Raw genomic sequence first — 26781 nt, 5'->3', positions numbered from 1 at the left:
ATTAGTTTTACTGACGGGTCTAAGTTATTACATAATATGGGCCCATAGTAGATCAAATACGTATTCAGAGAGTATTCCATCTTGTTTGCGTTTGTCTTTGCACCACACACATACAAAATGATACATTTTCCTTAGCTTCAAAATTTATTAGAATACTGATTTATTAATTAGAAACATCTGTTGAAAGCTTTTCAGCAGGGATTTCTTTTTTTCCTTTTCAAAATGATAAGGATGCAGTGAAAATAAGGGAGAAAGGAAAGGGGTAACATACTCAGTACTGAACATACTGAGATGTGTTAATGTTATAATATGAGCATCATCATAATCATAAATAAGTTTGAGGATAGTTTGTTCAGTCACATGATGATGACTAGCTACTCATGTAATGTAATGTACAATTAGTGGCAAACATCAATTATTTTATCGTACAAAACCAACACCTTTCTGTTTAACCATTACTTTGATTTTTATCTTTTGCGATTTGATCATTTCGTCACTGTTGTGTACTTTCTTCTCATTGTCAAAAGAAAAACAGTGTCATCACTTTCTTTTTCAATATAGTTTTTATTTTTTCTACTGTGTGCGTTGGTTCTGGTCATGTGATGGGACTAATCTATTTGATGAATTAAAAAGAAAGATGAGCATAATGAATGGCCACCCATAGATCGGAGATGAGTTTTTCTGGATAAAAAGGTGATGATACTTCTAAAAGCATGAACATCCCAAGGTTCTTAGAGAGGCTTTTTGACAAAATGTGAGTCCTATTGACGTGTGGATCCCACAAAAATTTAAAAATCACTCTCCAAAATCATCAAATAAAGAACGGTAATTGGGAGGTTTTGGCACTGTCTGCGGATTTCACCGACACGTGGTGGTCTTTGATTGACTAAACAAAAAAAAAAAAACTTAAAGACCGCTTGCGATAATCATGGTCTAAGAGTATTGAAAGTGAAACTGAAAGGATCCAACTAAAATCACTGTCCCAAAACGTTTTATAATTCGACTGTGAATGACATAATTGAAATCATCAAATCGCCAAAAAAACAAAACCATTAGATTACACGAGTCCTATACATACTCTAACCATCTTACAATAGTACTTTATGTGGTTATATATTGAATAGAGTTCATATAAAATTATTATACAAAAAGCGAGGAACTCTATACCTAAGCAAGTGGCGGTGAGGCATGAGAGTATAATATCTAAAATCAGATCAATAATAAAAATAATTGAGATACCATTTGACTATATGCTTTGTTCTTAATGCAGATACGTGAGATAATTGTTAAAGTTTAAATGAAGAAAGAAATCAACAATTAACATGACTCGGACTTTCACATGAGCTGTTCCCACTTGCCTTTGCTTAACATGGATGGAACAACTCGATCCGTAATATATAAAATGGGCCAACACCACTTATATCTGAATAAATAATGAAATGTCTAATAAAAATGAAACTTTAAGTTTGGCATAAAGGTGAAAAGACTATACGTGTGTACGGTTTTAGAATGTTACGTACCTTCATACAAACGGAAAGAAGTTTATGGCCATGCTTGTAATGTGATTAAGTCGATATCAAGATTCAAAGAGCCTTTCTCAACTGTACGTAACCTTATATCATATCATTGAACCCTAGTATATTAGACTCGAAGTAATAAGGATCAGTAACATTTATTGTCCAACTGGATTAGACAAATATAAAATTTAATGGAAAGCATATTTGCACGTGTACTCCTTAGAATTATTCTACATTAAGACTAATTTTTTGAATATATGAATTTAGAAATAGAACCAAAGAGTAACGGGACAACTTCTCAAGGTCTCATATCTTGTCCCCTCATAAAAAACAAATACGACACATTAACATATATATGGCACATACTCTATTATTATATAATAGTATATGGTAGCCAACAGCTCTTGGCTCATGCTTCTCTTTAGACACATGCATGATCATTTATGAAAACCTCAATCCTTGTTAATCCCTCTACTGAAAGTTAAGCTATAAAACAACATTTCAACTTCTGTATAAAGACTATCTTCAACCAACTTAATAATTCAAAATTAATACATATACATACGTACCGATACACACACACAACACATATATGCAGGCCTGCATATATGATGCATATATCGTGGTGGTTTGATAATGGGTTTTCCCTTAAATACAATAAACCAATTAATGATTTGTCTTGTCTATTGTTTTCAGCAGGAGGAGTAGTTTTTTAGCCAATCTGCATGCTGTAACTAATTTTAAATAAATAAACGGAAAGCATGCAGTTAATCTCAGTTTCTAACCATCTTCTTTGGTCGAGAAAGATGCTAACCATCTTCTTTGGTCGAGAAAGATGCCAACCATCTTTATTTTAAATATAACTCGGACTTGCTTTTAGTTTAGCTTTTTAATAAAAAAACATAATTACACCGCTTTTGTTCCGTAAAACAATAATTAAGGAGCATGGATGCTAGGTTGGAGAGATCAGAATTCAGATAGTTGGCCAAATCTGATGCGGACACATGCCAATTTGGCCAAGTGGTACTATATATTGTATTAGTCACTTAATACGTTAAACTGATTTAATATCAACTTGCTACTACAAAATGTATCCACAAAGCAACATATTTGTGTGTACGTGCTATAAACTTTATATACACTTTATTGTTAGTACGTACCGTTTCTGTTTGTACTCCATTGTTCAAAATACGGTGATTTTTTTAGAGGACTTGTTCCGAAAACTATGCACATGTAGACTTTGATTTATTTTTTCGTTGTGCCAAAGCAACTAAAAGAAACCTGCGGCCTCCGATCCTCAGGTTACATATTAATATATTATTAATGTTTACTGTGTATCGTATGCATACAAGTATATAACAAAATGTAAAAAGGCAGCGTTAATTAATCATTTCGTTAGAAAAAGGAACGAATTAAACTCCAAAGTTTGTGTGTGTTTGCAAGAGTTTTGAAAACAAGCACGCAAAAAATGTCATTAGGACTTTTTTCAAAACTGTAACGACTAGACAAAAAAAAATCATATAATAAGAGAATCTCTTAATTTTTCTTATTGGTAGATACTAGGACCCATGCTGATTAGGCATTAGATTCCTGACTCCAAGCAACATCATATTTAATTAATAGTGTCTATTCAAATACGTATAAATCTACATAATATATAACTAAGAAAAAAAGAAAAGGAAAATATTGTCACACAGAAGACGAATACCGTATGTATATAAATGTGTTCTATCAAGAGGTACACAAGGCCACACCCAGTAAAAAAAACTGTACATCTACTTTAGTTGACCTAAATTGAAAAACTGGAATTGATTCTCCAATAGAATAAACGTTATTGATTCCAGAGTTGATATTCTTTTTTGTTGTTGATGTCTAAACATATATACACACACACACTTGTTCTAGCTTTGAAAGAGTAGATACATATGTGATCAATTAACCAATCACACTGCGTTTCTATTTTTTTTTTAAGGTTTCTTCGTAATCTCCGATGATATCCAGCTTCTGATACAAATGACTACTGCTAATATTTTGTTTTTATCGTTGATTCTAAATATCTAGATTCAATCTCTTAAACTGCAACCTCACCCACATAAAATCATTGTATACTTCAAATCTTAAATTTTCTCATTAAGTACTTAAAAATAACACAAGTCTTACATACATTTGAATTATAGTTTCAAATAGATCAAAACTTGTAAAATTTAAACCCTCGTAAAAAAACATCCAATTCCATGCACCACAACACACGAGAGTGATTAACAACAGGTTAATTGACGCTCAATGCTTTGAATATGTATTACATCATAATCATATACAAACACATAACAAGCCACACATAATACATAGTATATAACTATATAATGTATGTGAATATGGGATGGTGAGGAGGATTACACGGCGGCTGCAGCTCTACCCTTGCCGGGTTTGGCTCTGGCTGGCACCGCCGATTCTTTCGTCGGCTTAACTTTCTCTTTCCCCTCGTCCTGTGTCATTTGCTGTTCTCTGCACTCTGAGCTACAAAAGGCCGTATCTCCCCTGCCATTTTAATGACAAAAATTAATTATAAAAAATTATACAATATTCCAAAGATAAACAACAAATTAAATAAACATAAATCATCCAAATTAGGGAAGCCTAATATCTTCCGGAACTAATTATTGTACTTTTTGTTAGGGTTTGGATTCAAAAAAAATAAGACACTCGTTAAACGGTTAAAAAGTAAAAAAGAAAAAAATTACTCTCATTTTAACGAATATCACTCTCTATGATCAAAGATTCAAGAGTCAGCGGTTTTTATTATTATTTGGTTCATATACATACCTGTACATATAGATGTCACGGCCAGGAACAAGTAAGCGTTCACATAGGGAGCAAGATCTCAAGAAATGTCCAGCGTCGGAAAACTCGCCTGAGTGTCTCCTCAGGTTACCTCTCGGTGAAACCATAGCCAAGAACCGTGGATCGACGGCTGCTGCTACGTGCTGACCGTTTGAACCGGATGGTCCCACCACTGTATTTTGGCTTGGACTCTGCTGAGTTGATGGTACGTCTGATTCGCTGGGAAGGTTTAGATCGAACTTTATCTCGGACAGGCTAGTTGTTCTGTTGATCGGTGGTCGTTGTCTCTTTCCAAGCAACATCGTAAGTGTGTATATGTGCTCTGCTTTAGGCTCTGAACAGAGAGCGAGGGAAGAGAGAAAGAGAGGAGGGAGTGAGGAAGGAGAAGAGAGGGAGTAGATAAAGAAGAATCATAAGCTGAGGTTTTAATCTGAGCCGTTGATTTTTTCCGATCTTATATGTTCGCTTTATGATAATGCCACGTCAGAGTTCTGGAGTTAATATTTTTAAGACGAGAAACATTTTACATGTAACAAAAAAACTAGTTTGTGTAAAGATTCTATGTTATTGTCTGCCCATACAAGGTACAAAATAAAAGAGTTATTTTCTCCGCGGTTAAACAGGTAAAGAGATAAAATTTCACATATCATTCGAAAAGGGCCCATTGGGCTAAAAGATGGGCCCACTGAATTAACAATAATTAACTTTCCACATCAAAGATAGTTGTCCTCGAGCATTAATTGTCCATTCCATCCAGTCATTTTCTTCACTCGAAATATAGCCAAAAGAAACAATAATAATTACAAAAAAAAAACTCATTTCAAATTCGAAATAATAACAAACATATAGTAGAAAATAATTCTGGAAGTAAATGAAAATTGAAAGGGAAATGTTGTTATTTGGTTCCTCACGTCTCGGCTATTAAAAATGGACCACCTTCTTGACAAATGACAACAATGTTTATAATTCAATTTGGCCTTTGCAGTTTTATAGAGCCTCCTCTCGTTTCTCCACTTCACAATGTTCACATGCCTCATATCTCTCACCAAACTTCAACATTTACCTTACATTTATTTGTAGACGATTTAATGACCAAACAAAAAATGTTGAGCATATTTTGCATGGGGAAGATACTCCTCAAAACTCAAAAGCCTACTTGCCTTTAAAAATAAAAAAGCTTTGTGATCGAAAATCACAACAGAAGCTTGTTCTGATTGGTGCATTGTCACCTCTTTTTACAGAAAACTAGAGATAAAACAGAGCGGCACACTGTACCAAAATGGTCGGTCTCGACGTTGTACGCCTCGAAGATTAAAATGATAATTTAGAAAATGAGATCAGCATGAGTTTATTTTATTTCTGCTTAGGTCAGGGTGAAAAGGTTTGATATGACGTCATTTCAAAACTTATGTATAAGTCACTGAGAAGATATAGTAGCCAGGCCGGCCTGTTTCATCTGGTAAAATGTTTGTAACTGTTTTTCGTTAACAGTTACAAAAAAAAAAAAAAAACTGTTTTTCGCTAAAAAACTGTTTGTAACTTCTTAAATCTTGTTCTTGACCTTTTAAATCTTAAATGATAATATAATCGTGTAAGTAATATTAATTAAAAAGGTAGAAGTTATAGTTTAGTAAACAAAACTGAAGCATCAATACAGTAGAAAAGATCAACCTATCCATTCTACCCTCAAACTCGAGTACCAAACAAAAGAGATTATGGCCTATATAGACTTCAAAGTTAACAATAACTTTTGTTTAATAAGAACATACAAGAACTTTATATAGCTCGTAATTACGAAACTGTTAGTACTATCTTAATAAAAAGACAAGTAATCGTCTAAAATATTTATATATCACGGAAGCCAACATATATGCCATGAAGTATTCAGAATCTATGAACCCCCCCCCACGTATCTTTGCTAGATAATTAAGGAGTTTTCTATTAATGGCCAACCATCAACCATTACTGAAATTGAGAAGATTCGAATCGTAATCTCTTTACTAAACAAAAACCATTACAAGTTTATTTATGTGACACTATAGACGGCATTGAAAATAAAACTAAAATAATACCCACTCCGTTTCATTAAGATAGACTTTTTAGAAAAAAAAATTATTTTTCAAAGATATATTTTTTGTGTTTTTAATAAAAAAAATTGTAAACTTCGAAAAAATTAATTGATTTTATTGAATTACTATTAATTAAAGTTTATTGAAAATTGAAAATTACAGAAAATGATATATTTATCATGGTAATTTAATATGTTTTTTTAATATGTGTGAAATAGTAAAAAAAATATCTTTGTGAAATGGATGGAGTAATATTTTGTTTCAATTAGTCTAAACAGCCTAGAGATATTTCATTTGAATGCAACACACAAATAACGTTAGCATTCATTTGAGAGTACTTCGACGACATCAATTGCATAACTCGAAATGGAAAATCACGGATTTATTTTTAGATGTGATACCAAGCATATGAGTATGACTAATTAATTTTAAAATTATGTGACATACAAATTTATTATTATTTTGTGAAATGATGATAGTAAATGAAAGTGAAGGGGAAGCTGAAGCTGACATGGAAGTTTGGTATGAATGTATGATTGAGAGGACAAGTGGATACAAGTGAGTCAAAAAAGTGAAGAGACGTTAATTTTTATTTATTTTTCTTTGGTTGCTGATTCGTTCAAACAACAAAAAGGGTTATTATTACACAGTAACCAAAACACAACTGGTCCCCTAATTCCAAATATCAATCCCAGTAATTGAAAGTGGGCCATCTTCTCTTTCAGTAGTGGGCTTCAACATCTGGCCCACACCTTTCATTATTTTTGTTTGGTCGGGTTGGTTACTTTTCATTATTCGCTTTCATTATTATTTTTTTGACGTTGTTTATCAATTAACGTTGATAATCATTCACAAGCAACAAAATCAATCAGGTCATTTAGTTACTACATTAAATCCCACACGTATTTACTTCTTTTCCATTAAAATAAAATTTGAAGTTGACCTCAATATATTAGTTTTTGCTTATATTGTTTTGTATGTAGACACTAACATAAGTTGAAGCAGCAATGAATTTTATTATTTACCAATACAGAACTTGGCAAAAATGGAGGATAAGACCTCTTCAGAGACATCTTGGCCACTGATCTGAGCAAGAGCCAAAGCAGCTTCTCTAAGCTCAATAGTCCAGAAATCAATCGGAAGCTCATCTTTGATTGCTTCTCTCAGCCTCTCTAACGCCTCTTTCGTCCGCACCAGTTGCTCACATTGTCTCTGATACACAACACACACAAAAAGGGAGATAAATGCAACATTCAAAAGTTAACTGCTAAAGACAAAGCTACATTTTAGAAATGAGAAAGACCTGATTCACTGTCCATTGATGTCCTCCAGTAGGGACCCGATCAAGACCAAGAATCTCCAGTATTGCTTCTTCAAGCTCTTCAATTCCTTGACCAGTAACAGCAGATGTAAATACAGATCTATGGAAAGCTTCTTCCTTCTTATCTTCCAGTTGTTCAGGAGTAGCACAGTCGATTTTGTTCATCACCAGAATCATAGGCTGCTTCATTTAACAAAGATCAGAACACAACAGCAGTAATATAAAGAAGAAGAAGTGAATGTTGAACAGCTACCTTGTCAGATTGTATCTTATGTAGAAGCTCAGTGTCTTCTTCAGTCCAGCCTTCAACAGCATTCACCGCCATGATTATTACATCAGCAAGTTTAGCTGCTGTTTCTGATCTCTCAACTCCTGCAGTTATTAATCACTCACAAGATCTGAGCTTTGGCAATTACTCGTTGAATACTTAATTATAAAATATCCAAAAACATTTTTCTTGGTCTAAGCTGTTTTAAATCAGTTAAAATCGGTCTAATTCAATCTAAATCTGTGTATATTGGTTAAATTAATTAACAATGCTAGTGTAAGTTCACAAATTTGTCTGATTTCATTCTTTTGTATATCTAGATTCTATAATCAATCACGATAATTTTATAATTAAATCTAAAATATTTAAATATCTAATATAAATATATAAATATATACATTTATAATAAATAAACAAATAACAGTCCCTGAATAATCAGCCTAGTCTCTAGACTTATAGAAAGCATTTAACTACTACCTAGCAATTTATTGAACATTGATTAGAACACCTTACCTATTTTTTCGACAATGTCGTTGGTTTCTCTGATACCAGCAGTGTCAAGAAGAGTGACAGGCACGCCACGGAGTGTAACACTAGCTTCCACTACGTCACGTGTAGTTCCAGCAACTTCCGTAACAATGGCTCTCTCACTCTGCACGCTAAAGTTAAATCACCAGTTGAAAAAATCTAATGCGATTCTACTTGAATAAACTCTGTTAAAAGATAATGAAAATGATCATTTATGTTCCATACTTTGCTCCAAGCATTCAAAAGACTCGATTTCCCCACGTTCGGACGCCCAATAATAGCTACCTGTAAGACAAATGATATACCAAACACTTAGTAAGCTTCAAGCATGAACAAGAAGGATCTTGTGTGTGTGTGTTTACCTGCAACCCGGTTTGAAGAAGCTTGTCATAGTTTGCTGTATCTAACGCACTCTCTACATCTTCAGACATTTTCTTTATTTTGCTTATAACCAAGTTTGTATCCAATGGAGGCATCTCGTCATCGAAATCCAAACGAGCTTCAATTTCAGTGAGTAGCTCAATGCATTGCGCTCTTAGTGATTTGACCAAAGACGAAAACCCTCCCTAAAAAGAAGAAGAAGAACACTTTTACTTAGTTATATAACAATGATTAAATAATATATTACTAGATCACAAGGAGGGTAGAGATGTTATTATGCCTGAATCCCTTCTAAAGCGGCATCTGCAGCAGCAGAAGACTTGGCTGAGATAAGTTTCTCAACGTTTTCAGCTTGTGTAAGGTCTAAACGCCCATTTAGAAACGCACGAAGTGTAAACTCTCCTGGTTAAAAAATAGAAAAGGATTCAGAATCTATAGCCAAAACATGTTTAAAACAAGGATGGACACAGAAGATAGTTTCTGACCTGGTTCTGCTAATCTTGCTCCAGCATCAACACATGCTCTCAAGACACGCCGCAGACAAACTTCGCTACCGTGACACTGAAGCTCAATTACATCTTCCCTTGTGTATGACCGAGGAGCCAACATAGGCACAGCTAAAACCTAATAAGCAAAGTCACACTCTCAATAATCAAAACATTCAAATACTACAATCCATGGTTCCAAAAATCGCTGTGCCCATCTAGGTGACAACTCAGGTCTTAACCGAAACAATTTTCTTCAAATCAAATCTATACAAGCTTAAATTGGTTTAAATTGTTCTAAGTCGGTCTAAATTTGTTAAATTAAATAACAATATTCGTACAAATTCACAAATTTGTCTAATTTCGTATGTTTAGTTTTGATAATTCATCAAAACAATTATTTATATAATTAAACACAGAAACTAAAACATATATTATAAATATAAAATAAAAATCAATAATTGGAAGCTAGACCTCGAATAATCAGCTCTCTACCTAGCCATTTCTTGAACATCACTATAATCCATCAATCTAACCACAACGTACTACTAGTATAAACACCATACAAAGTCTCAAGCTTTTTATTATTAGCGTCAATGGAATTGAAAAAAGTTGAGAACTTTTGAATGTCTACCTCGTCAACAACACTGCCCTTTGAATCAACAACAACTCCATACTCCACGAAATGACTCCTTGGCCTCCATGAATCTTCAGAACAATCACTCTCCTCCTCCTTCCTCCTCCTCTTAGCAGAACGAAACACTCGTCCAGCAACTTCCACAGCCTTATCCCCCGACAACCGCACGATCCCAACCGCGCCAGGTGGCCCACCGACCGGCGTCACGATAGCCGCGATAGTACTCGAGCTCTGAAACTGGTTCTCGAACGCGTCGTTGCTGCTCAGAGGACCTCTCATACGCTCGTCTCCCTTGAAAACAAAAGAGCCCTTCTCTGACGTGGCTTGGGGTTTAAGAAGAGGGGTTTTAGCAGCTGAGGAGGAGGAGGAGAATAAGAGAAAGGTTAGATTTTTAGAGGTGGGTTTGGTTAGTCTGTTGGTTCGCGTTATGATCGGAGCGGCGCGGCGGAGGAGGTGAACTCCGGCGGAGCGGAAGGAGAGGAGAAGCTCCATTGACGGCGGAAAGACGCTTTCGGATAGGCGGCCAACGAATACAACAACAGAGATAAACATCAAAACGCAGCGTTTAGAGGGAAAAAAATATAAATAAATGGGTTTATTTGGTTTGGGCTTTTCTTCAGTAATACAAAGAGATGGGTTTTGTGGATTTATATACAGTTTGGGCTTTGCTTCGATAAAGCCCGATAAAGGAGAGAAGCCATCAAGACCATTTAAGAGTTGTAAAACGCAGCGTATTGTTAGTGCATTGTGAATATGGCTTTTTAAACCACTCTTTAATGAACCTGGCTTTGTTTCTGGTTCAGGTTCATGACGATGTCTTGATCAGAGCAAATTATTCGCCAACCTATCCAAATTGACGTATTAAATAAATAATGAAGTTAAAATATGATTGCTTAGTGGTAAGGATATGGTATAAATATAATTTTTTGTCCTGTCAACATATGGATAGGATCGGTTTCATTAATACTAATTTTCAATGCGTTTTTATATTCCAACTTGTCACATTATTGAGTTTTCATTTGTTGTAAGCATTTTATCCAGAAATATAGATTTCCAGTAATTTTAATTTGATTTTGATTTAGAATTTTTCTTTTTGTTGTTCAAAATTTTTAATTTGATTTTTGATATCAGAATTTCGGTTTGAAATGGCAATTCGGTAAATCTGTACTTATTCAAAAGTAGAACAACAAGCCACTAAGGTGGGACCTTGAGGTCAACTTTACACTTGACCTCTCCTGTGGCTAAAGGAAAAGGGGACCAAAGATGCAACATGCCAACAACAACTGAAAGCAAAACTCACTTTCTTTTAACACTACTGTACAAACACTTATACAACATCTTCTTTCTTCGTCATTATCTTCATCTTCTTCTTTCTTTTAAATCTCAGACCTCGTCTGAGAGTTTTGGACAGCAAGCTTCCACGGCATCAGCCACCGTCAGAAAGATATGGTCGTGTCCTAGCATGTCAGCAAAGTGCGACAAGTGTAGTTTACCAATCACCAACGGTCCAGGGTTCGCAAGAACCAACTGTTATAAACACAAAAACAGAATCAAACTTTATAACTCTCCAAAAAAGGTAATTAATCTTCTTCAAATATTACTCCTTAAATCTATTTGTTTGTATATGTTTACCTGAATATCTCTTTTCTGGAGAGATTTGTATAAGTCTTCTAGGGCGTGAATACCACTTGTGTCGATGTCCGTAACAGCTGAAAATATTATTTAAATGTTAATCTTTGTTTAGAAGTAATAACACGAAAACTATTGATTAGGAGTAAATTCTCAAAATATAAAACTGTTTATTAGGAGTAAAGTTAACGTACGTGACATTTCAATGATCAGAAACTGGATCCTAGGTAGGCTTGCTGCTTTCACCTTCTCTTCTTCCTCTAGTAACCATCTTTGGATCCTATAAAATTTAAGGGTTCCCGGAATAAAGCTTCTTGTGAAATAAGTCAACATATCTTGGCCAGGGTTAAACCGTTTGTTTAGGGTTTACCTTTCTCTGACGTAATTTGAGTTGGAGAAGTAAATCGCCGAGTCAACACGAATGGTAAGAACCCCTGGAACCATGGTGGCTTCAGGATACTGTTGGATGTTCCGGTATACTGAAGTTCTTGGAATGTTTCCAAGAACTGCGGTTCTAGGTCTTGTTACTTGCAAGAGAATCTTAGCAAACGATATAGAGACCTGTCCACAAAACACCCAACCAAATTAGATTCATCATGATTGCATATATAGAAGGTTTATGTATCTTGAGACATACGGCAATAAGAAGTCCGATCTCAACGGAAACAAAGATGACGCCAAAGAAAGCTCCCATACAAGCGATGAAGTCGAGCTTATCGACCTTGAAGATCAAAATAGCTGCTTGGATATCAATCAGAGGAATCACTGCGTTGATGATAATAGCTGCTAGGATGGCGTTTGGTGTGTACTTGAAAAGAGGAGTGAGGAAGAGCAGTGTCAAGAGAACAACGATTGACATTATGATGTTGGAAACAGCAGTTTGACATCCAGCCATGAAGTTTACAGCTGATCTTGAGAACGATCCTGTCGCCACGTAGCAAGAAGACATGGATCCAACAACGTTCATAACACCTAGTGCTACCATCTCTTTGTTACCGTCGATTTGATAGTCTTTCATTGCAGCAAACGTTCTTCCAATCGCTACAGCTTCCTGTGAAAACATTGAAAAATATTCAGTGTTCTAAAAATCGGTATAGGTCACCTAGAATAATGATTTTACTAAAACAATTTTTTAAAATTCCGTTTAGATGGACTATGAACAATAGTCCTTCATAAAATGTCCAATTAGGGTCTAATAATTTCTTAAACATTAAAAATATCCGAGTTATAACTAATAGAATTGAAGTCTTAGTCGTTGAATTGTAACTTACTGTTAGCGCGACCATTCCAGCGACAACACCAATGCGAATCCCCTTTGCCAAGTTATCTCCGGAGAAGTAAATTTGATCAAAAGAGGAAGGATTGATCCCTTTGTCAAGATGTTTCACCTTTATTCATCAAAAAGGGAAACATGTTAGCACAAAGGCAAAAAGCTTGTGTCGCAAGTAAATACTTTGGTTGAGTGAGTTCTTACAATTTGGACTCCTTGTTTGTCGGCTCGGGTTATGTAGACAAAGAAGGTGGAAATGATAACTGATATCAACGGTGCAACCGCCGGAACCCAGAACAGTTTCTTGTTCTTTTTCCCCTGTTCCATCACCAAGCCAAGAGATATCAGATTCATATATATATAAAAGAATAAACTATTTGATAATCAATAAATATATATAATTTCTCACAATGAGTTTAGAGGTGAGAAGGAAGGTCAAGAAGGATGCACCAATGAGTATAGTCTGCCAATTCCACTGCATAACCAAATTAACATGTATTAGTGAAATATATTACACAACGGAGGAATCAAGAAAGCAAAAGAAGAGTTCTTACACCATGATGAGCTGCGCTGAAGACAGAATCTAAAACAGCAACGATATCGGTCTTCTTGGTGAATTTTTTGATCCCTAGGAACCCTTTGAGCTGCTGAAGAGCGATTGTAATGGCTGCACCACCCATGAATCCAACCACAGCCGCGTGCGAAAGGAAATCAATCAAGAAACCTAACCTAAAGAATCCAAGGGCTGCTTCAGTGACACCGGCGAAAAACGTGGCGGTGAAGGCAAGTCGGAGGTACTCATCAGGGTTTGTGACTGGATCGACCTCGGCTCGAAGGAGAGTACCTAGCAGCAGAGAAACCACAGCGACGGGTCCTATTGCTATGTCCCTAGAACTCCCCATACATGCATACACCAATGGAGGTACAAAACTCGAATCTGTAAAACCATTTTCAACCATATATAGGCTTATGAATTGTTCCATGTGTTATTACTCAGAGTTAAGTAAAAGTCAAACTTACATAAACCGTATTTAGGATCCAGATTAGCGAGCTTAGCGTATCCAATATCCTGGAATCAGCACATAATATATATACTTTAGAAACAAAGCAATAATAGGTAACTTGTGACACAAGTAAACTAGTATGATTAGGTTTTTCTCACCTGAGGAATACAGAGACTGGCAATAGTTAAACCGGCAATGAGATCACCACGAAACTTCTTGAGATTGTAGCTACGTCCCCAATCGAAAACCGGGAAGACGGACTGGAGACCGAGCATGAACTGCTTGGACTTAGGCTGATCTTTAAAATGTCTGAGAGGATCATCATGGAAGAAAGTTTCTTTGAACGTGTACATGAAGTCATGGAACATGTTCTGCTTCGGTGGGACCCCAACTTTATGCCGGTGAGGCGACGATTTGATAGGGAGATCTCCACCGTCCGTTGCTGGACTTACATCACCGTCCACAGGATGAGCTCTCGAGGCCATAGCTATCTATGTATCTGCAAAACAGGACAAGAGACTTGTTAGGTTGAATACAGTTTGCCAATGTTTGAGGTTTGGTTTAAAAACAATTTGAGGAATATAATCGAACCAGGGGATAGAATAGATAACTGGATATGGTTTGTAGGTGACTTAAAAGTGTGATTTTGTAGCAACATTGATGAAGCTTATTTATAATGAAAAGTTTAGGAGATTGATTTTAATTAATTATGAGAAGAGAGTGTCATAAATAAATTGATGAATCTGGATAGGTAAGAGACCAAGTGCATGATCAAAGATGAAAAGTCTAAATTAGATTGCAAATTGATTAGTGTCTGTCGACATTTAAGCTAAAACAAACCAAGTCAATGGGTTTTATGGCATATTTTATGCGCGTAACTGCAAACAATCTCAATTCAATAATCTCGTTTACTTTCTGCCATAAGGAGAGATCGTTGACCAGGAGAGCCACTGCAACGTGGCCAAAGCCAGATGATTTGGATATTGAAATAAATGTGGATATAATACGTACGGTAAATGTCAGTACTTATCCCAGAGTAAGCGACGAGAAATTAACGTTATTTATCTTCCTATCAGTTTCCTAGTATTTAATTTTATTTTTGCTTTGAGTAGACGATAAAGAAGTATCGCATTATACTATTTTTTTTGAATATTCGAAAATATATAATATAATTAATTAACATTTGACATCCGGATTTTCTTATCGGTTGCTTGAACAGAAATTTTAGAAACAAAGACCTAAAAATCCCAGAATACAAACCTAACTGAACAAAATGTTCAGGAAGAAGACCTAAACAAATACGAACCAAACCTAACTCACACATATGTATACTCTATTTTTAGTCGTTCTCAGCTTCTAATATGGACTCAACATCTTGTCCAAACTCAACAACGTGTAGCTGTTATGTCAATTTCGAATAAATTTGTTTATTAGCAATATAAGGAAAGCATACATGTATATAAATAATAACTACTAAATTAATTCAATCAGTTTCTAGACAAAAGTCTTTTGTGCAACGTGATGTGGAGTGGCTGGATTATATTAAATACTTTGGCTGCTATTATACAGTTTCAATCAAACATATTTTAAAGTGGCGTTTTCAGTTTATATGCAAGAAGTAAAACGTTAAGCTAGAACTATTTTGTTGCTAGTTGTAGTTGGAGCCAAACTCCCAAAAGGAAGACCACATGTTATGACTTTGTGATAAATACAACAATGCTGTATGCGCATGATTGAAATTCGAGATAATTGATATATTATCAGTGAAACGCTGTAATGGGTGCTATGCATGACTGTATGCAATCAAATATAATATTGGGTGATTACTCTGGTACCAGACAATAACACTATTGAAAAAGGAACTGATCAAAACTATGATTAAGCTTTAACAATAAAAAGTACATATGATTTAACATATACGCACGTGTATACTATAAATGAGTTTATTATAATAATAAATATAAAAATGATGAAACAATAAGTGGGTAAAGTAACAAGAAGATGCATAACCATTGATAGTTGGAAGGTGAAAACCACCACTTACCTGGAAAAGAAGAAGAAGAAATTCGATCTCGTTTTTGTAGCCTTTTCCTCGAAAGATCTTTCACGTGTTTTATTTATTACTTTCTTTGTACGAAAAGTTTTTTTTTAACGAAAAAGAAAGAAATATATTTAAGAAATAGAAGAAAGTTCACGAGAGACACAGTTACAACCTCCCCTTTTTCCCAGATCGGTAGTTCAAAAAAAAAAAAAAAGAACACCCAGATCGTTCACTATTCCTTTTCTATGTTAAAAACATTAAAATTAGCAAACCCGAATCATGTCCAGGTTCGCCGAATTTCTCTCAAAATATCAATTAATAAACAGAGAAATATGTAAATTTTCCTGAGAAAATAATATTTTTTAAAAAACTGAGGAAAATTCCTCAGAAAAATACAAAGAATTCGCAGTAGAAGAGAAACGGTTTGTTAATAAATTCTGTTTTTATACTTTTAACTGAAATAAGACTATCGATTATAAGAGATAAAAGTCGTGATTATGGTATTATGTGTTTTCCAGGGAGAATAAAAAATGTTTAATGAGGTGATACAGTGATAATGACAGAAGTCGAAGCGGGTAGATCGAACTTGTTTTTACGAAAATGGCACTTGCTCCAAAACTAGAAAAGCGAAAAGGTCAAAAGAAAGGAGCGGTTTCTTTGCGCATTGAGTTGACTTTTAAGAAATACAGTGGGCCCCAGCGGTAGCAAGCTTGAATGTAGACTGTTGTGTGGCCAGGTTCTTACTCGGTGCAGTTAGCCATTGACTGCGTCTTCTCACGCTCGCTAGTGCTTTGCTGGCTATTAGCTATCGGCTCTCCATGTGGTTCATGGCTAGCCACACTATATTGACTATAATACTAATTTTAGTTAGTATTTATTTAGTTTAAATTTCTTTTCCCGTGTGCAAAATATAATAATATGAATGTTTTTCCTTTGGAAAGTTTGTATTCTTAATCTTTTTTCGATTTATATTCGTTATTGGAGGTATATGTAACATGTTCGCTGCTCTATTACAAGTTCTTAAGCTTTAACTTTTTTTTTTGTTTCCTGAAGATAGTTGGAAGCGAGTTTTCTACTGAAACCTAACACATAGCCCATCCTCGTATGGTTAAACAGTAATAATTTAATTTTTGGTAAAAATCAAATTTAGAACCTATAGGTTTTATGTCTTGGTGCAAACATTTTTTACCACTAAATTATTATTTTTTGGCTTAAAATGCCTACCATGATGTAAGAGCATCTTAAAAAAAAACTCTTTATTTTAGAGTTTGCAAAACTCTACATTTTAAGTTTCAAAGTGTTCTTCTCCAAAAGTAAAATTTCGAATTTAACTTCAAAATTATTTGTAATTTACACTATGGTTTTTATATTTGTCATAATTAATATAAACTATAAAACTTTTATAAATAACTAGTATATATATAAAAATATTACAGTAATATTAATTAATAACATATTACACTAAAATATAAAATTATAAATAGACATACATAATTAAATATTAAACTACAATCACAATACCACATTATTTCATAAAATTATTTTCGTAATGCTCCATCTTCGGTTACACAAAATTTGTTTGGACAATATTTTAGAGGTTCCGAAGAAAATTTACTAGACTATTAGTGTTGTTGTAATAATTAAATTGGTGTATAATTATGTCTTCATGTATCTTTTAAAATTTTTTTTATTAAGTTTCTTTTGTAATATTCTTGTTGTCTAATTATAATTTTAAATATTATAAATCTTATTCTAAAAAATTATTTAATTTTATATGTAAAAATTTGAATTTATTAAAATAGATTTGAAATATTTATGATATACAAAAGTTTTATAGAATAAAACGATAAATGTGAAAATATTTGAGAATTATCAATTATAAAGACCAAAATTCTAAATTTGAAGTTTTGAAGATCTTTTTTGAAAAACAAAAAAACTATATATTTAAAGTTATAGAGTTTTTTTTGGAGATGCTCTAAGAGTTATATTATTTTAGTGATATATGATCTGTAAAATATAATTGGTGATTTGCCGACCAGGAAAAATAAATTGGTATTTTGTTGCCGTCTTATATTATAAGAAACTGAACGTTTCAAAGGACTCAAGAGTCATATATATATGATCGACTGGTACAATTTTTCTTCTTCGTGATAAACTACAGATAAACTGGGGCAATATTAAAATTTTCAGGTGCCGCCCACAAGATGGTAACATATGTATAACTCAGCTGTCCAGAGTCCAAACAAATGTTTCTTATGTACACGACTTTAATCATATTTATGTGTAATCCATAAATATACTATTATGCATGAGTAATGTATGTTCGCTTGGTTGGTTATAACACTCATTTTTAAAATAAACAAGTTGGATGGTTTTATACGGTTGGTGTAACGATTAAAACAAATACGTTTGTAAGATGATACTGACAAAAATGAATTTCTGATTAAAAGCATTTAATAGCGTTATAAAATGGTCATAAAACGGAAAACGCACCAGCTTAAATCGTTTAAAAGTATTTTTCAGAAAGGTTTTCATTTTACAAGTAATATAAGTACTATGTTTATAAACGATTGCATCTAAACCAATCAAACCCTTAAACCATACGATGTTGTTGCAAAAGCTAAACCACATGATGATTATAAATTAACTTTTTGTTCGAGTCGAAGTTTTTGATTCTTGTTTTCGTTTTTGGTTGATTTATAAAATTTACATTAAAAAAAAGCTAAACGACATGATTAGTCAAAACAGAAGAAGCGAAACCACATGTTATTTCAAATATATGATATTTTGTTAAAAGTATATTAAAATTTTATGTTTTTTAGAAATAACAAATTTGTAAAAATATAATGTTAAAGTAAAAATATATGTTCCTTTAGAATATATTAGTATTAAAGTAATTAAAACAATAAAATTTGTAAGATCTAATTAGTTAAACAATTTTAAATAAAACTAGAATAACATTAAAATGTTAAAAGTTATATTTTGTAATATTATACATTCTTTGATATTCTAATTAATATTTTATACCCATCAGTAATATTTTACAAATAAAGTTCTGGCACAGTTCGTGCCTTCGTGGTCTCCGATAGCGTAGGACGCGGCCACATGTATCTGCTTTGCATTTTAGATAAAGGTGTAATAATGGGTTATTGGTTCGGTTCGGTAACAATTCTTAATAGTTTTGTGTAATCTGTCCAAGAAAAAAGTCAAAGCTTATAGACTAGTAAAGTAGTTATTAGTTTTTTTTGTTCATATCGAATGAATTATTATGTTGAATCTTAATTGTTATAGGTTGACTTATGGTTTTTAGCTATTATCCATCACTTTTCATCAATTTATTATATTTCAAACTTATGGCACACATCATTTATTAACACTTGAAATTAATTGAACTACTGTAAATTACATATTTTAATAGTTTTAATCAATCCATAAAAAAATTGAAAACTCATAGATAACAAAGTTCTAAAACAAAAACACAAATGGGGAATGACATGCCAAATGCTAACAATTCAGCAAATCACCAAAAAATCCAGCAAATTTTGTCATTTTGGTTGTAACCAAGCTTTTTCTTTTTGCTAAGTTAACCAAGCATATTACGTTATGAAAAATCAGGTTCAGCTGTTGTTGCTCCAGCTCAGTAGTTATTAGCAACTAGCAAGTTTTTTTGGGACGTTAGTATCGTTCTAACCGCATTACATTCATCTCCTTCTTGGTGCCGATAGACCTTTTTCCGATTTTTGTAACTTTATTTGAAACCACTGTAAGAGATTATAAATTGTCTTTTCCATCGTGTTAGTAATATCATTAATACAGATAAAAGTCACTCACCTACTGGGTGGTCAGGCTTTGCTTCTGTTGGAGCCCATTCTATGGATATCACCGACTTCATTCTCTACCACTACAAGATTTATATAATATTAAACATTTTGGATAAATTTCCTTTTTATGAATCACACGATGCATCCGTTGTGAAAAAAAAACTGGCGCCATAAAACTATATTTATCGCGAGTTACTTTATTGATCAGCTAATTTTCACATAACAAGAGTTGGCATTGTTGAGATTCGTTGGACCAGGGAACCCCACGTACGAGTCTATGAATATGACCTTATAATAGCTAGCGTGGGGGATTCCTGTGGATGAAAAGAGTGGAAAAGTGAGAATATGAGTGGCTCATAGTGGAAACATAGAGAAACATATAAGAGCCATGCTTCGATCATGATCGTCTGGTGAATATATTCCATTGTTGTTTTTATTACAGTAACCAAAAATTCGAAACATATTCTATTGGATTTGATTATAGTAACGAAAAATTCCAAAATAAAAGAGAATGTGGACTGAACATACCCAAAGACTACTCTCCTCCGTTGAGTTCCATATTCTTGCATATAAAGCTAAGGAAAAGAGACCCGAAAATAATTAAATCAAAATTTCATTTGCATTTTCTTGTTCATTTTCTTCTTCTTTTTTTCCCCTCCAAATCAACTATGGTATAGTGCTTTCTTTCTCCATCAGAACATTTTTGTTTTATTTGGCAACTCGTACATCTCCACTTAAAATATTCGTTTTGGATCAGAATTCGTATGTTAACTATCACGAGTATTTTACCAAAAAGAAAACTATCATGAGTATACATGTTAAATGTAGATGTCAATTAATAATTTGGATGTTAATTTCGGAAATATTGTTATAAAGTATATACTAATAACTTTTCTTCCACAAGTATATTCTGGTAATTAATTTCAATATATACGCAATTATCTGACCCTCTAACGTTTTGGTATGTTATAATAGAATGATTGTATCTATGTTGCGTTCATACGTCAAACGTTGATCATATATTCTTAAGAAAATAATTATGGTAATTTATGTTGTGTCCTTGATGTGTCTTTTTATACGAGTTTTAGAGCAAGCGCATTAATGAACCCCCAGTCAGGGTTCATAATTTAAAATTTTTATTATTATTTTTTTTTATTTTTCGTTTGATTTTTTTTTAAATAAATAAATAAACTGACGAATAGTGGGCCGCCACGTAATGTGGAACCCGCTAAACAGTAATGACCTTTATGCAGAAGGAGCGTGGCGAGACGAGGTCTTCGCTGTTGTTTATTATAATAATTTTTTTCTCAATTTGCGTGTGAACCTCCCCTAAGACTCTTCAATGCGGTTGCTCTTACTACCGTTGGATTATTTTGTCATTAGTCTAGTGGTCTAAGCCACACACTCTTACCCTTGTCAAAGATCTGAACCAGAGGTTCTTAAAAAATTGTGAACCAGCGTGAATTAGCCGGTAGTCAATCAACTTCAGTTAATAATATTGATAATATTGAGTGTCATATATTAGTCATGCATTTTCTATTTTTTTTAAGCAAGTCGATTTGATGTAATACCAATCTTTTATTGAATAAATATTACACATTAGAATAAAAATATACAAAATCTTGATTTTTTTTTTGTTTGATTTGTGATTACGATGTAAAAAATGGTCACAACAAGGTGGTACTTATCTTTCACATGATTAATATTCTTTAAACTATGCACGACCGTGATATATTCCGACAAATTTACCATGTATTTGTAACATGCCTTCTTGTTGGTATGTTAATTTTTATATGCTATAAAAGAAATATATAATCGGATAAAAGCAGATGTGTTACTCACAGGTCTCTATCCATAACGCTGAATAAAAAAATATTATTCGGACGGATTTTGGTAACTGATAGGAAGATAAATAATGTTAATTCTATACCATACATCTAACTCATTTTGGCTGGAACTCATTCGCGGTTTGCGCTGTTGAAGTAGTTCATTCGAATGTGTTAGACGCATTGTCCACTTTGGATGGCCAAATGTGGTTTACTTTTATAAAAGAATTGCCTGGAAGTAACTCACAAATTCAGTTTTCAGAAGCATTATTCTAGGGATGGAGCCACTGGGGCTCATCCCTTTTTAGTGTTTTGAAATCAAACATTTCATCTACTTGCTCCGCCGTGGTGCCGAAAAATGAACCTATGTGTCGATCGATTAGTTGCTTAAAAATCATCCCAGCACTACATACAGTTTCACTAATGAATATTACGAATTTGATATTCTACAAATTTTGATTTGTGGTATTTTATTAAGTATAATATAAAATGGGTGTTTTATTTAGTTTACTATAAAGTTACAATTATTAAAGAATGCAGGTGCGGCATATTTCAGAAATAGGACATACGTTGGAAATTGAGTTTAATATGGATTATATGTATATACTATATGTTTGAATAAATTTGTTTATATATATGCCTATATATATGGAAAACAAAGTTAGTTCTCTATCACACACTTCAGAAACCCACAACGATAACCAAAATGAGCATAGAGATGCAGAGCCACCAGGCGGAAGCCGCCCCCGCAGAAGAGCCGTTGTCCCAGTGGCTGATAAATATGCCGGAGCCACCAACCATATGGCAAGAGTTTGTTGGGTACATAAGAACAAATGTGTTGTCCAAGAAGAGGAACAAGATGAAGAAGAAATCATCAAACCCGGTTTACTCTTATCTTAAATCGGTTTTCCCTATACTTATATGGGGAAGACAATACAAACTCAACATGTTCAAGAAAGATTTGATGGCTGGTCTTACTCTCGCTAGTCTTTGCATTCCTCAGGTAATTTAACTCACAAATTCTATTGTCAATATCCTCAGTGATGATTTCTTCCATACATTTTCAATTTTATTTGCAGAGTATAGGATATGCTAATTTGGCTGGACTTGATCCAGAGTACGGTCTATGTAAGTCCAAATTTTCAACTCAAACTTGCATAGTTTCCTTAAAAAATTTCTGCATAATTAAATTAAATTTAAAAATATATATACCAGATACAAGTGTGGTACCACCTCTAATATATTCCATGATGGGAAGTTCGAGAGAGTTAGCCATTGGTCCTGTGGCTGTAGTTTCGCTTCTGCTTTCGTCCATGGTCAGTGACCTTCAAGATCCTGTCACCGACCCAATTGCTTACCGAAAAATTGTCTTCACGGCCACGTTTTTTGCTGGCGCGTTTCAAGCCATCTTTGGACTCTTCAGGCAAATATTTCATAGATATTCATTATAAAATCATATAATTTATACTGTGCTACAGTTATTATAATTGTATGTGGACCGGCGAAGACAAAAGTGTAGTCATCTGATCAAAATAAATGTTATTATAAATGTGTATCAGGTTAGGGTTTTTGGTGGATTTTCTGTCACATGCTGCTCTTGTTGGGTTCATGGCTGGTGCTGCCATTGTCATTGGTTTACAACAACTGAAAGGTTTATTTGGTTTGTCTCATTTTACCAACAAAACCGATGTGGTTTCGGTTTTATCTTCGGTTTTCCACTCACTTCATCATCCGGTACGTACCGGTAGTTGGGCTAAATTTAAAGTCACAAATATAGAATCTATTTCAACTATTAATTACTTTTGCAGTGGCAACCTTTGAACTTTGTCATTGGTAGCTCATTCCTTATCTTCATCCTCCTAGCGAGATTTCTCGTAAGTAAGACAAAATTACATTAATATCAACATATGACAATAACTATACTTAATTTATTTTTATTGATTTTTTTATAAATTAATTCAGGGAAAAAGAAACAAAAAATTGTTCTGGATTCCAGCGATGGCACCGCTAATATCAGTGATATTAGCAACCCTAATCGTGTATTTAACCAATGCTGAAACACGAGGGGTTAAGATTGTTAAAAACATTAAACCAGGGTTTAACCGACCTTCTGTTAACCAATTGGAATTTAACGGTCCACATCTCGGTCAGGTCGCCAAAATTGGTATCATTTGTGCAATCATCGCTCTCACGGTTAGTAACATTCCCATCTCTTCTCTCTTACACATGGTTCAAACTAATCAGTAATCACCTAATTTAGTCTGGAACTAATTGATTAAATTAAATGTAATAATACAGGAGGCGATTGCAGTAGGGAGATCTTTTGCAACGATCAAAGGATATCGTCTAGATGGTAACAAAGAGATGATGGCAATGGGATTTAGCAACATCGCTGGCTCTTTAACTTCTTGCTATGTAGCTACCGGTAATATGTTCTTTTTAAAATTAACCCTCGGTTTATTAATTTAAACCCAAACCGGAATTGACCGATATGATATTTTAAAACTGTCGAATCAAGAATTTAAACTCATATTAAGCATATTGGTTCATCTATTTATCTTTCACTTCCCATGTGGACTGTCTAATAGGATCATTTTCAAGAACGGCGGTGAATTTTAGTGCTGGCTGCGAGACGGTGGTATCAAACATTGTAATGGCGATAACAGTGATGGTTTCGCTTGAAGTTTTGACAAGGTTTCTCTATTTTACACCGACCGCAATACTGGCCTCCATCATTCTCTCGGCGCTTCCTGGCCTTATCGATATTTCTGGCGCTTTGCACATTTGGAAGCTTGATAAGCTTGATTTTCTCGTCCTTGTGGCCGCCTTCTTAGGTGTCCTGTTTGCCTCCGTAGAGATCGGTCTTCTACTCGCCGTGAGTCTTTCTTTCTTTTTAGCTACTTTTGATTTTTCTTTTACTTTTCACCCACCAAAATCTTAGACGGTAAAATAAATAGAAATACTAAAAGATAGTAGTAAAACACTTTAAAAAAATTACAAAGAATTTTTATTTAAGATAACATTACAGCTAAAAATGATATTCCATCCATTTCATTTTTATTTAAGGTTTTTACACTCGAATTAAAAAAATACTTAAATTATATGTTTTACCCCTATTTGATACATAATTTTGTTTATTTTATTAATGTATGAGTTAAGCGTAAGGGTAAAAACTGGAAAAAGTATTTAATATTTTCCTTAAAAATATAAAACGATACTTATAATAAAATAAAATTTAAAAGCTAAAACGACATTTAATATGAAACAAATAGAGTATTTGATATTTGAACTTGAGGTTAGTGATTATGATTTAGTAAAGATTTAAAGTTTGAAGTAATTTAGTCATTTTACTCTAAATTAATTATTTTGGGGTTTTCCTTTCTTTGCGTGTTATATTTTGTCATAATTTTTTTTGTTTTGTGCTATTTAAGGGATTTGGCCAAATAAGTATGTCTATGATTTAAACTACACGCATCTATAAATTAGAAAGTTGTTATGCAGATTGATTGATTGTGGTCGAGTCAACTATAAGCTGATCTATATCCAATCATGTGAACTAAGCTATAGGAACAAAACCGACAACATCTCATATAAAACGTATAACCAATTAAATTTAGTTTGAAATGAAGCTACTAGCCGACCAAATTTGCTGTGCATAAACCGTGAATGACAAACATCAATAATGTTATATGACGTTTCGTCCAAGTGGTAATATTTAGTACATATAATTCCAAATATGAAGTCAAGTTGTAGATGAACAGGACAAAATACCTTCGACAATTGCAAATCTCATAATTGAGTCCTTTGCAAAATCATCCATCTATTGTAAGGATAAAGTCTTTCTAAGCATGCTTATGCCTAACCCAGGGCCTTACCCTACACTTTTACTACTCCACTTAATCAGTTGTTTTTGCGGTCCAATTCTAATATATCTACTTGATTGGTACAAACATAGATTTATACATGCTTATTTGGATATATGTAGGTGGGGATATCGTTTACGAGAATAATTTTGAGTTCGATACGACCAACAGTTGAGGCTTTAGGCAGATTGTCAAAAACCGATATCTTCGGTGACATAAATCAGTACCCAATGGCTACTAAGACCCAAGGACTATTGACTCTTCGAATCAGCTCTCCGTTGTTATGCTTTGCAAATGCTAATTTTATTAGAGACCGGTTAATTTCTGTTTCACTTATCAACTTCTTTTCTCATTTTTTATTAAGCTCTAATTTATTTCTCTTATGAAACTCTATGGTTTGATGATATATATTTTATTTTCCTTTTTAACATACAGAATATTGAATTCAATTCAAAAGGTAGAAGAAGGGGAAGATGATGAACAAGAAGTTAAAAGGGTAAAAGTTCTTCAAGTAGTAATTCTCGACATGTCTTGTAAGTATCTACATTTCTATGATACCAATAATTAATACTAGAGAGAATTTTATATATTGTAATTAGTGAAAGTTAAATGTAGTTAACAAAATATCCAATTTTCTGATTTATTTACGTGTTTCTTAAAATAATTGGTGAAGGCGTGATGGGCCTAGATACATCAGGAGTAGTCGCACTTGAAGAATTACATCAAGAGTTGGCTTCTAATGACACCCAGGTACATTTTGATAATTTATCCATAAAGAAATCATAGCATATATATGCGTAAATGCTAGTTTTCACTATATACGGGTCTTATTTTTGGGGTGCAGTTAGTGATCGCTAGTCCAAGATGGAGAGTATTTCACAAACTGAAGCGAGCGAAACTGGAGGAGAAAGTGAAAAAAGAAAATATATTTATGACAGTAGGAGAAGCCGTAGATTTTTACGTAAGAGCAAGAACTACGTCGCACGATATGTGTTGATATATGGGCAAAAATGTATTGAGATAGCGTTTAAGGTCATAGCCATTGAATAAAAACCAAATATTGGCCTTTTGCATATAGATATATAGTCGAGGTCTCCGTAAGCATGGGAGGGTAGCCTTTACGACGAGAAGCTTATAGTTGAATATGTACTATTGTGTTTCTCTAATTATTGACAGAATAAATGATATATTGTCCGAAAATTAATAATCTTCTTTGGTTTCTAAAACCGGTTTATATGTTGTCATCTACTGGTAATCACATATGAATACCAGTACACCCA

At 33.7% G+C, this 26781-nt stretch overlaps 4 protein-coding genes and 1 long non-coding RNA gene across 6 annotated transcripts; 2 read left to right on the top strand and 3 right to left on the bottom strand.

Moving 5' to 3' along the window:
- Nucleotides 1-3623: 3623 nt before the first annotated feature.
- On the bottom strand, nucleotides 3624-4785 carry BNAA07G33880D (FCS-Like Zinc finger 6). Its single transcript, XM_013840543.3, has 2 exons — nucleotides 4341-4785; nucleotides 3624-4055 (listed from the first exon to the last, which is right to left on the bottom strand). The coding sequence occupies exons 1-2, from the start codon at nucleotides 4658-4660 to the stop codon at nucleotides 3911-3913; spliced, it is 465 nt and encodes a 154-aa protein (XP_013695997.2). The 5' UTR covers nucleotides 4661-4785; the 3' UTR covers nucleotides 3624-3910.
- A 2531-nt stretch (nucleotides 4786-7316) lies between these two features.
- On the bottom strand, nucleotides 7317-10658 carry LOC106400175 (tRNA modification GTPase MnmE-like). Its single transcript, XM_013840554.3, has 9 exons — nucleotides 10045-10658; nucleotides 9411-9549; nucleotides 9206-9327; nucleotides 8907-9110; nucleotides 8770-8829; nucleotides 8530-8668; nucleotides 8002-8120; nucleotides 7731-7928; nucleotides 7317-7639 (listed from the first exon to the last, which is right to left on the bottom strand). Exons 1-9 carry the CDS (start codon nucleotides 10597-10599, stop codon nucleotides 7445-7447), a joined length of 1731 nt encoding a protein of 576 aa, XP_013696008.3. The 5' UTR covers nucleotides 10600-10658; the 3' UTR covers nucleotides 7317-7444.
- Nucleotides 10659-11225: 567 nt separating this feature from the next.
- Nucleotides 11226-14668, bottom strand: LOC106400185 (sulfate transporter 1.2). Of its 2 annotated transcripts, none has more exons than XM_048736365.1 (12): nucleotides 14562-14668; nucleotides 14109-14449; nucleotides 13967-14015; nucleotides 13501-13883; nucleotides 13356-13421; nucleotides 13151-13264; nucleotides 12948-13064; nucleotides 12314-12727; nucleotides 12047-12237; nucleotides 11871-11956; nucleotides 11680-11756; nucleotides 11226-11574 (listed from the first exon to the last, which is right to left on the bottom strand). In XM_048736365.1, the coding sequence occupies exons 2-12, from the start codon at nucleotides 14433-14435 to the stop codon at nucleotides 11431-11433; spliced, it is 1968 nt and encodes a 655-aa protein (XP_048592322.1). In that variant the 5' UTR covers nucleotides 14436-14449; nucleotides 14562-14668; the 3' UTR covers nucleotides 11226-11430. The 2 variants fall into 2 exon arrangements, with proteins under 2 accessions (XP_048592322.1, XP_048592323.1); XM_048736366.1 differs by having other exon boundaries at nucleotides 14542-14663.
- Nucleotides 11430-17026, top strand: LOC125576388. The gene is made up of 2 exons (XR_007314757.1): nucleotides 11430-11623; nucleotides 14876-17026. It is a non-coding gene; the product is annotated as an uncharacterized LOC125576388 (long non-coding RNA).
- A 5283-nt stretch (nucleotides 17027-22309) lies between these two features.
- On the top strand, nucleotides 22310-26651 carry LOC106400202 (sulfate transporter 2.2). The gene is given in 12 exon segments (NM_001316179.1): nucleotides 22310-22641; nucleotides 22718-22766; nucleotides 22854-23061; nucleotides 23198-23372; nucleotides 23447-23512; nucleotides 23601-23831; nucleotides 23937-24063; nucleotides 24227-24513; nucleotides 25624-25817; nucleotides 25937-26034; nucleotides 26175-26251; nucleotides 26346-26651. Coding segments are annotated over 12 exon segments (1962 nt in total). The 5' UTR covers nucleotides 22310-22344; the 3' UTR covers nucleotides 26499-26651.
- The last annotated feature ends 130 nt before the right edge of the window (nucleotides 26652-26781 follow it).

The sequence above is a fragment of the Brassica napus genome, chromosome A7 (genome assembly GCF_020379485.1).
Source record: "Brassica napus cultivar Da-Ae chromosome A7, Da-Ae, whole genome shotgun sequence".
Taxonomy (NCBI): Eukaryota; Viridiplantae; Streptophyta; class Magnoliopsida; order Brassicales; family Brassicaceae; genus Brassica; species Brassica napus.
Note: the sequence above shows the minus strand (reverse complement) of the source record. Positions and strands in the feature narration are given on the sequence as shown.

Excerpts from the sequence above, each read along its gene's own strand:
- LOC106400175 (XM_013840554.3), bottom strand. The coding sequence starts at position 10,599 with ATGTTTATCTCTGTTGTTGTATTCGTTGGCCGCCTATCCGAAAGCGTC. Across the intron at positions 8,121-8,529 it reads CGACATTGTCGAAAAAATAG|GAGTTGAGAGATCAGAAACA; the intron begins GTAAGGTGTTCT and ends TAATAACTGCAG. Across the intron at positions 7,929-8,001 it reads ATAAGATACAATCTGACAAG|CCTATGATTCTGGTGATGAA; the intron begins GTAGCTGTTCAA and ends TAAATGAAGCAG.
- LOC106400185 (XM_048736365.1), bottom strand. The coding sequence starts at position 14,435 with ATGGCCTCGAGAGCTCATCCTGTGGACGGTGATGTAAGTCCAGCAACG. Across the intron at positions 12,238-12,313 it reads AGATCGGACTTCTTATTGCC|GTCTCTATATCGTTTGCTAA; the intron begins GTATGTCTCAAG and ends TTTTGTGGACAG. Across the intron at positions 11,957-12,046 it reads TCAAATTACGTCAGAGAAAG|GATCCAAAGATGGTTACTAG; the intron begins GTAAACCCTAAA and ends TAAATTTTATAG.
- BNAA07G33880D (XM_013840543.3), bottom strand. The coding sequence starts at position 4,660 with ATGTTGCTTGGAAAGAGACAACGACCACCGATCAACAGAACAACTAGC. Across the intron at positions 4,056-4,340 it reads CGTGACATCTATATGTACAG|GGGAGATACGGCCTTTTGTA; the intron begins GTATGTATATGA and ends TTAAAATGGCAG.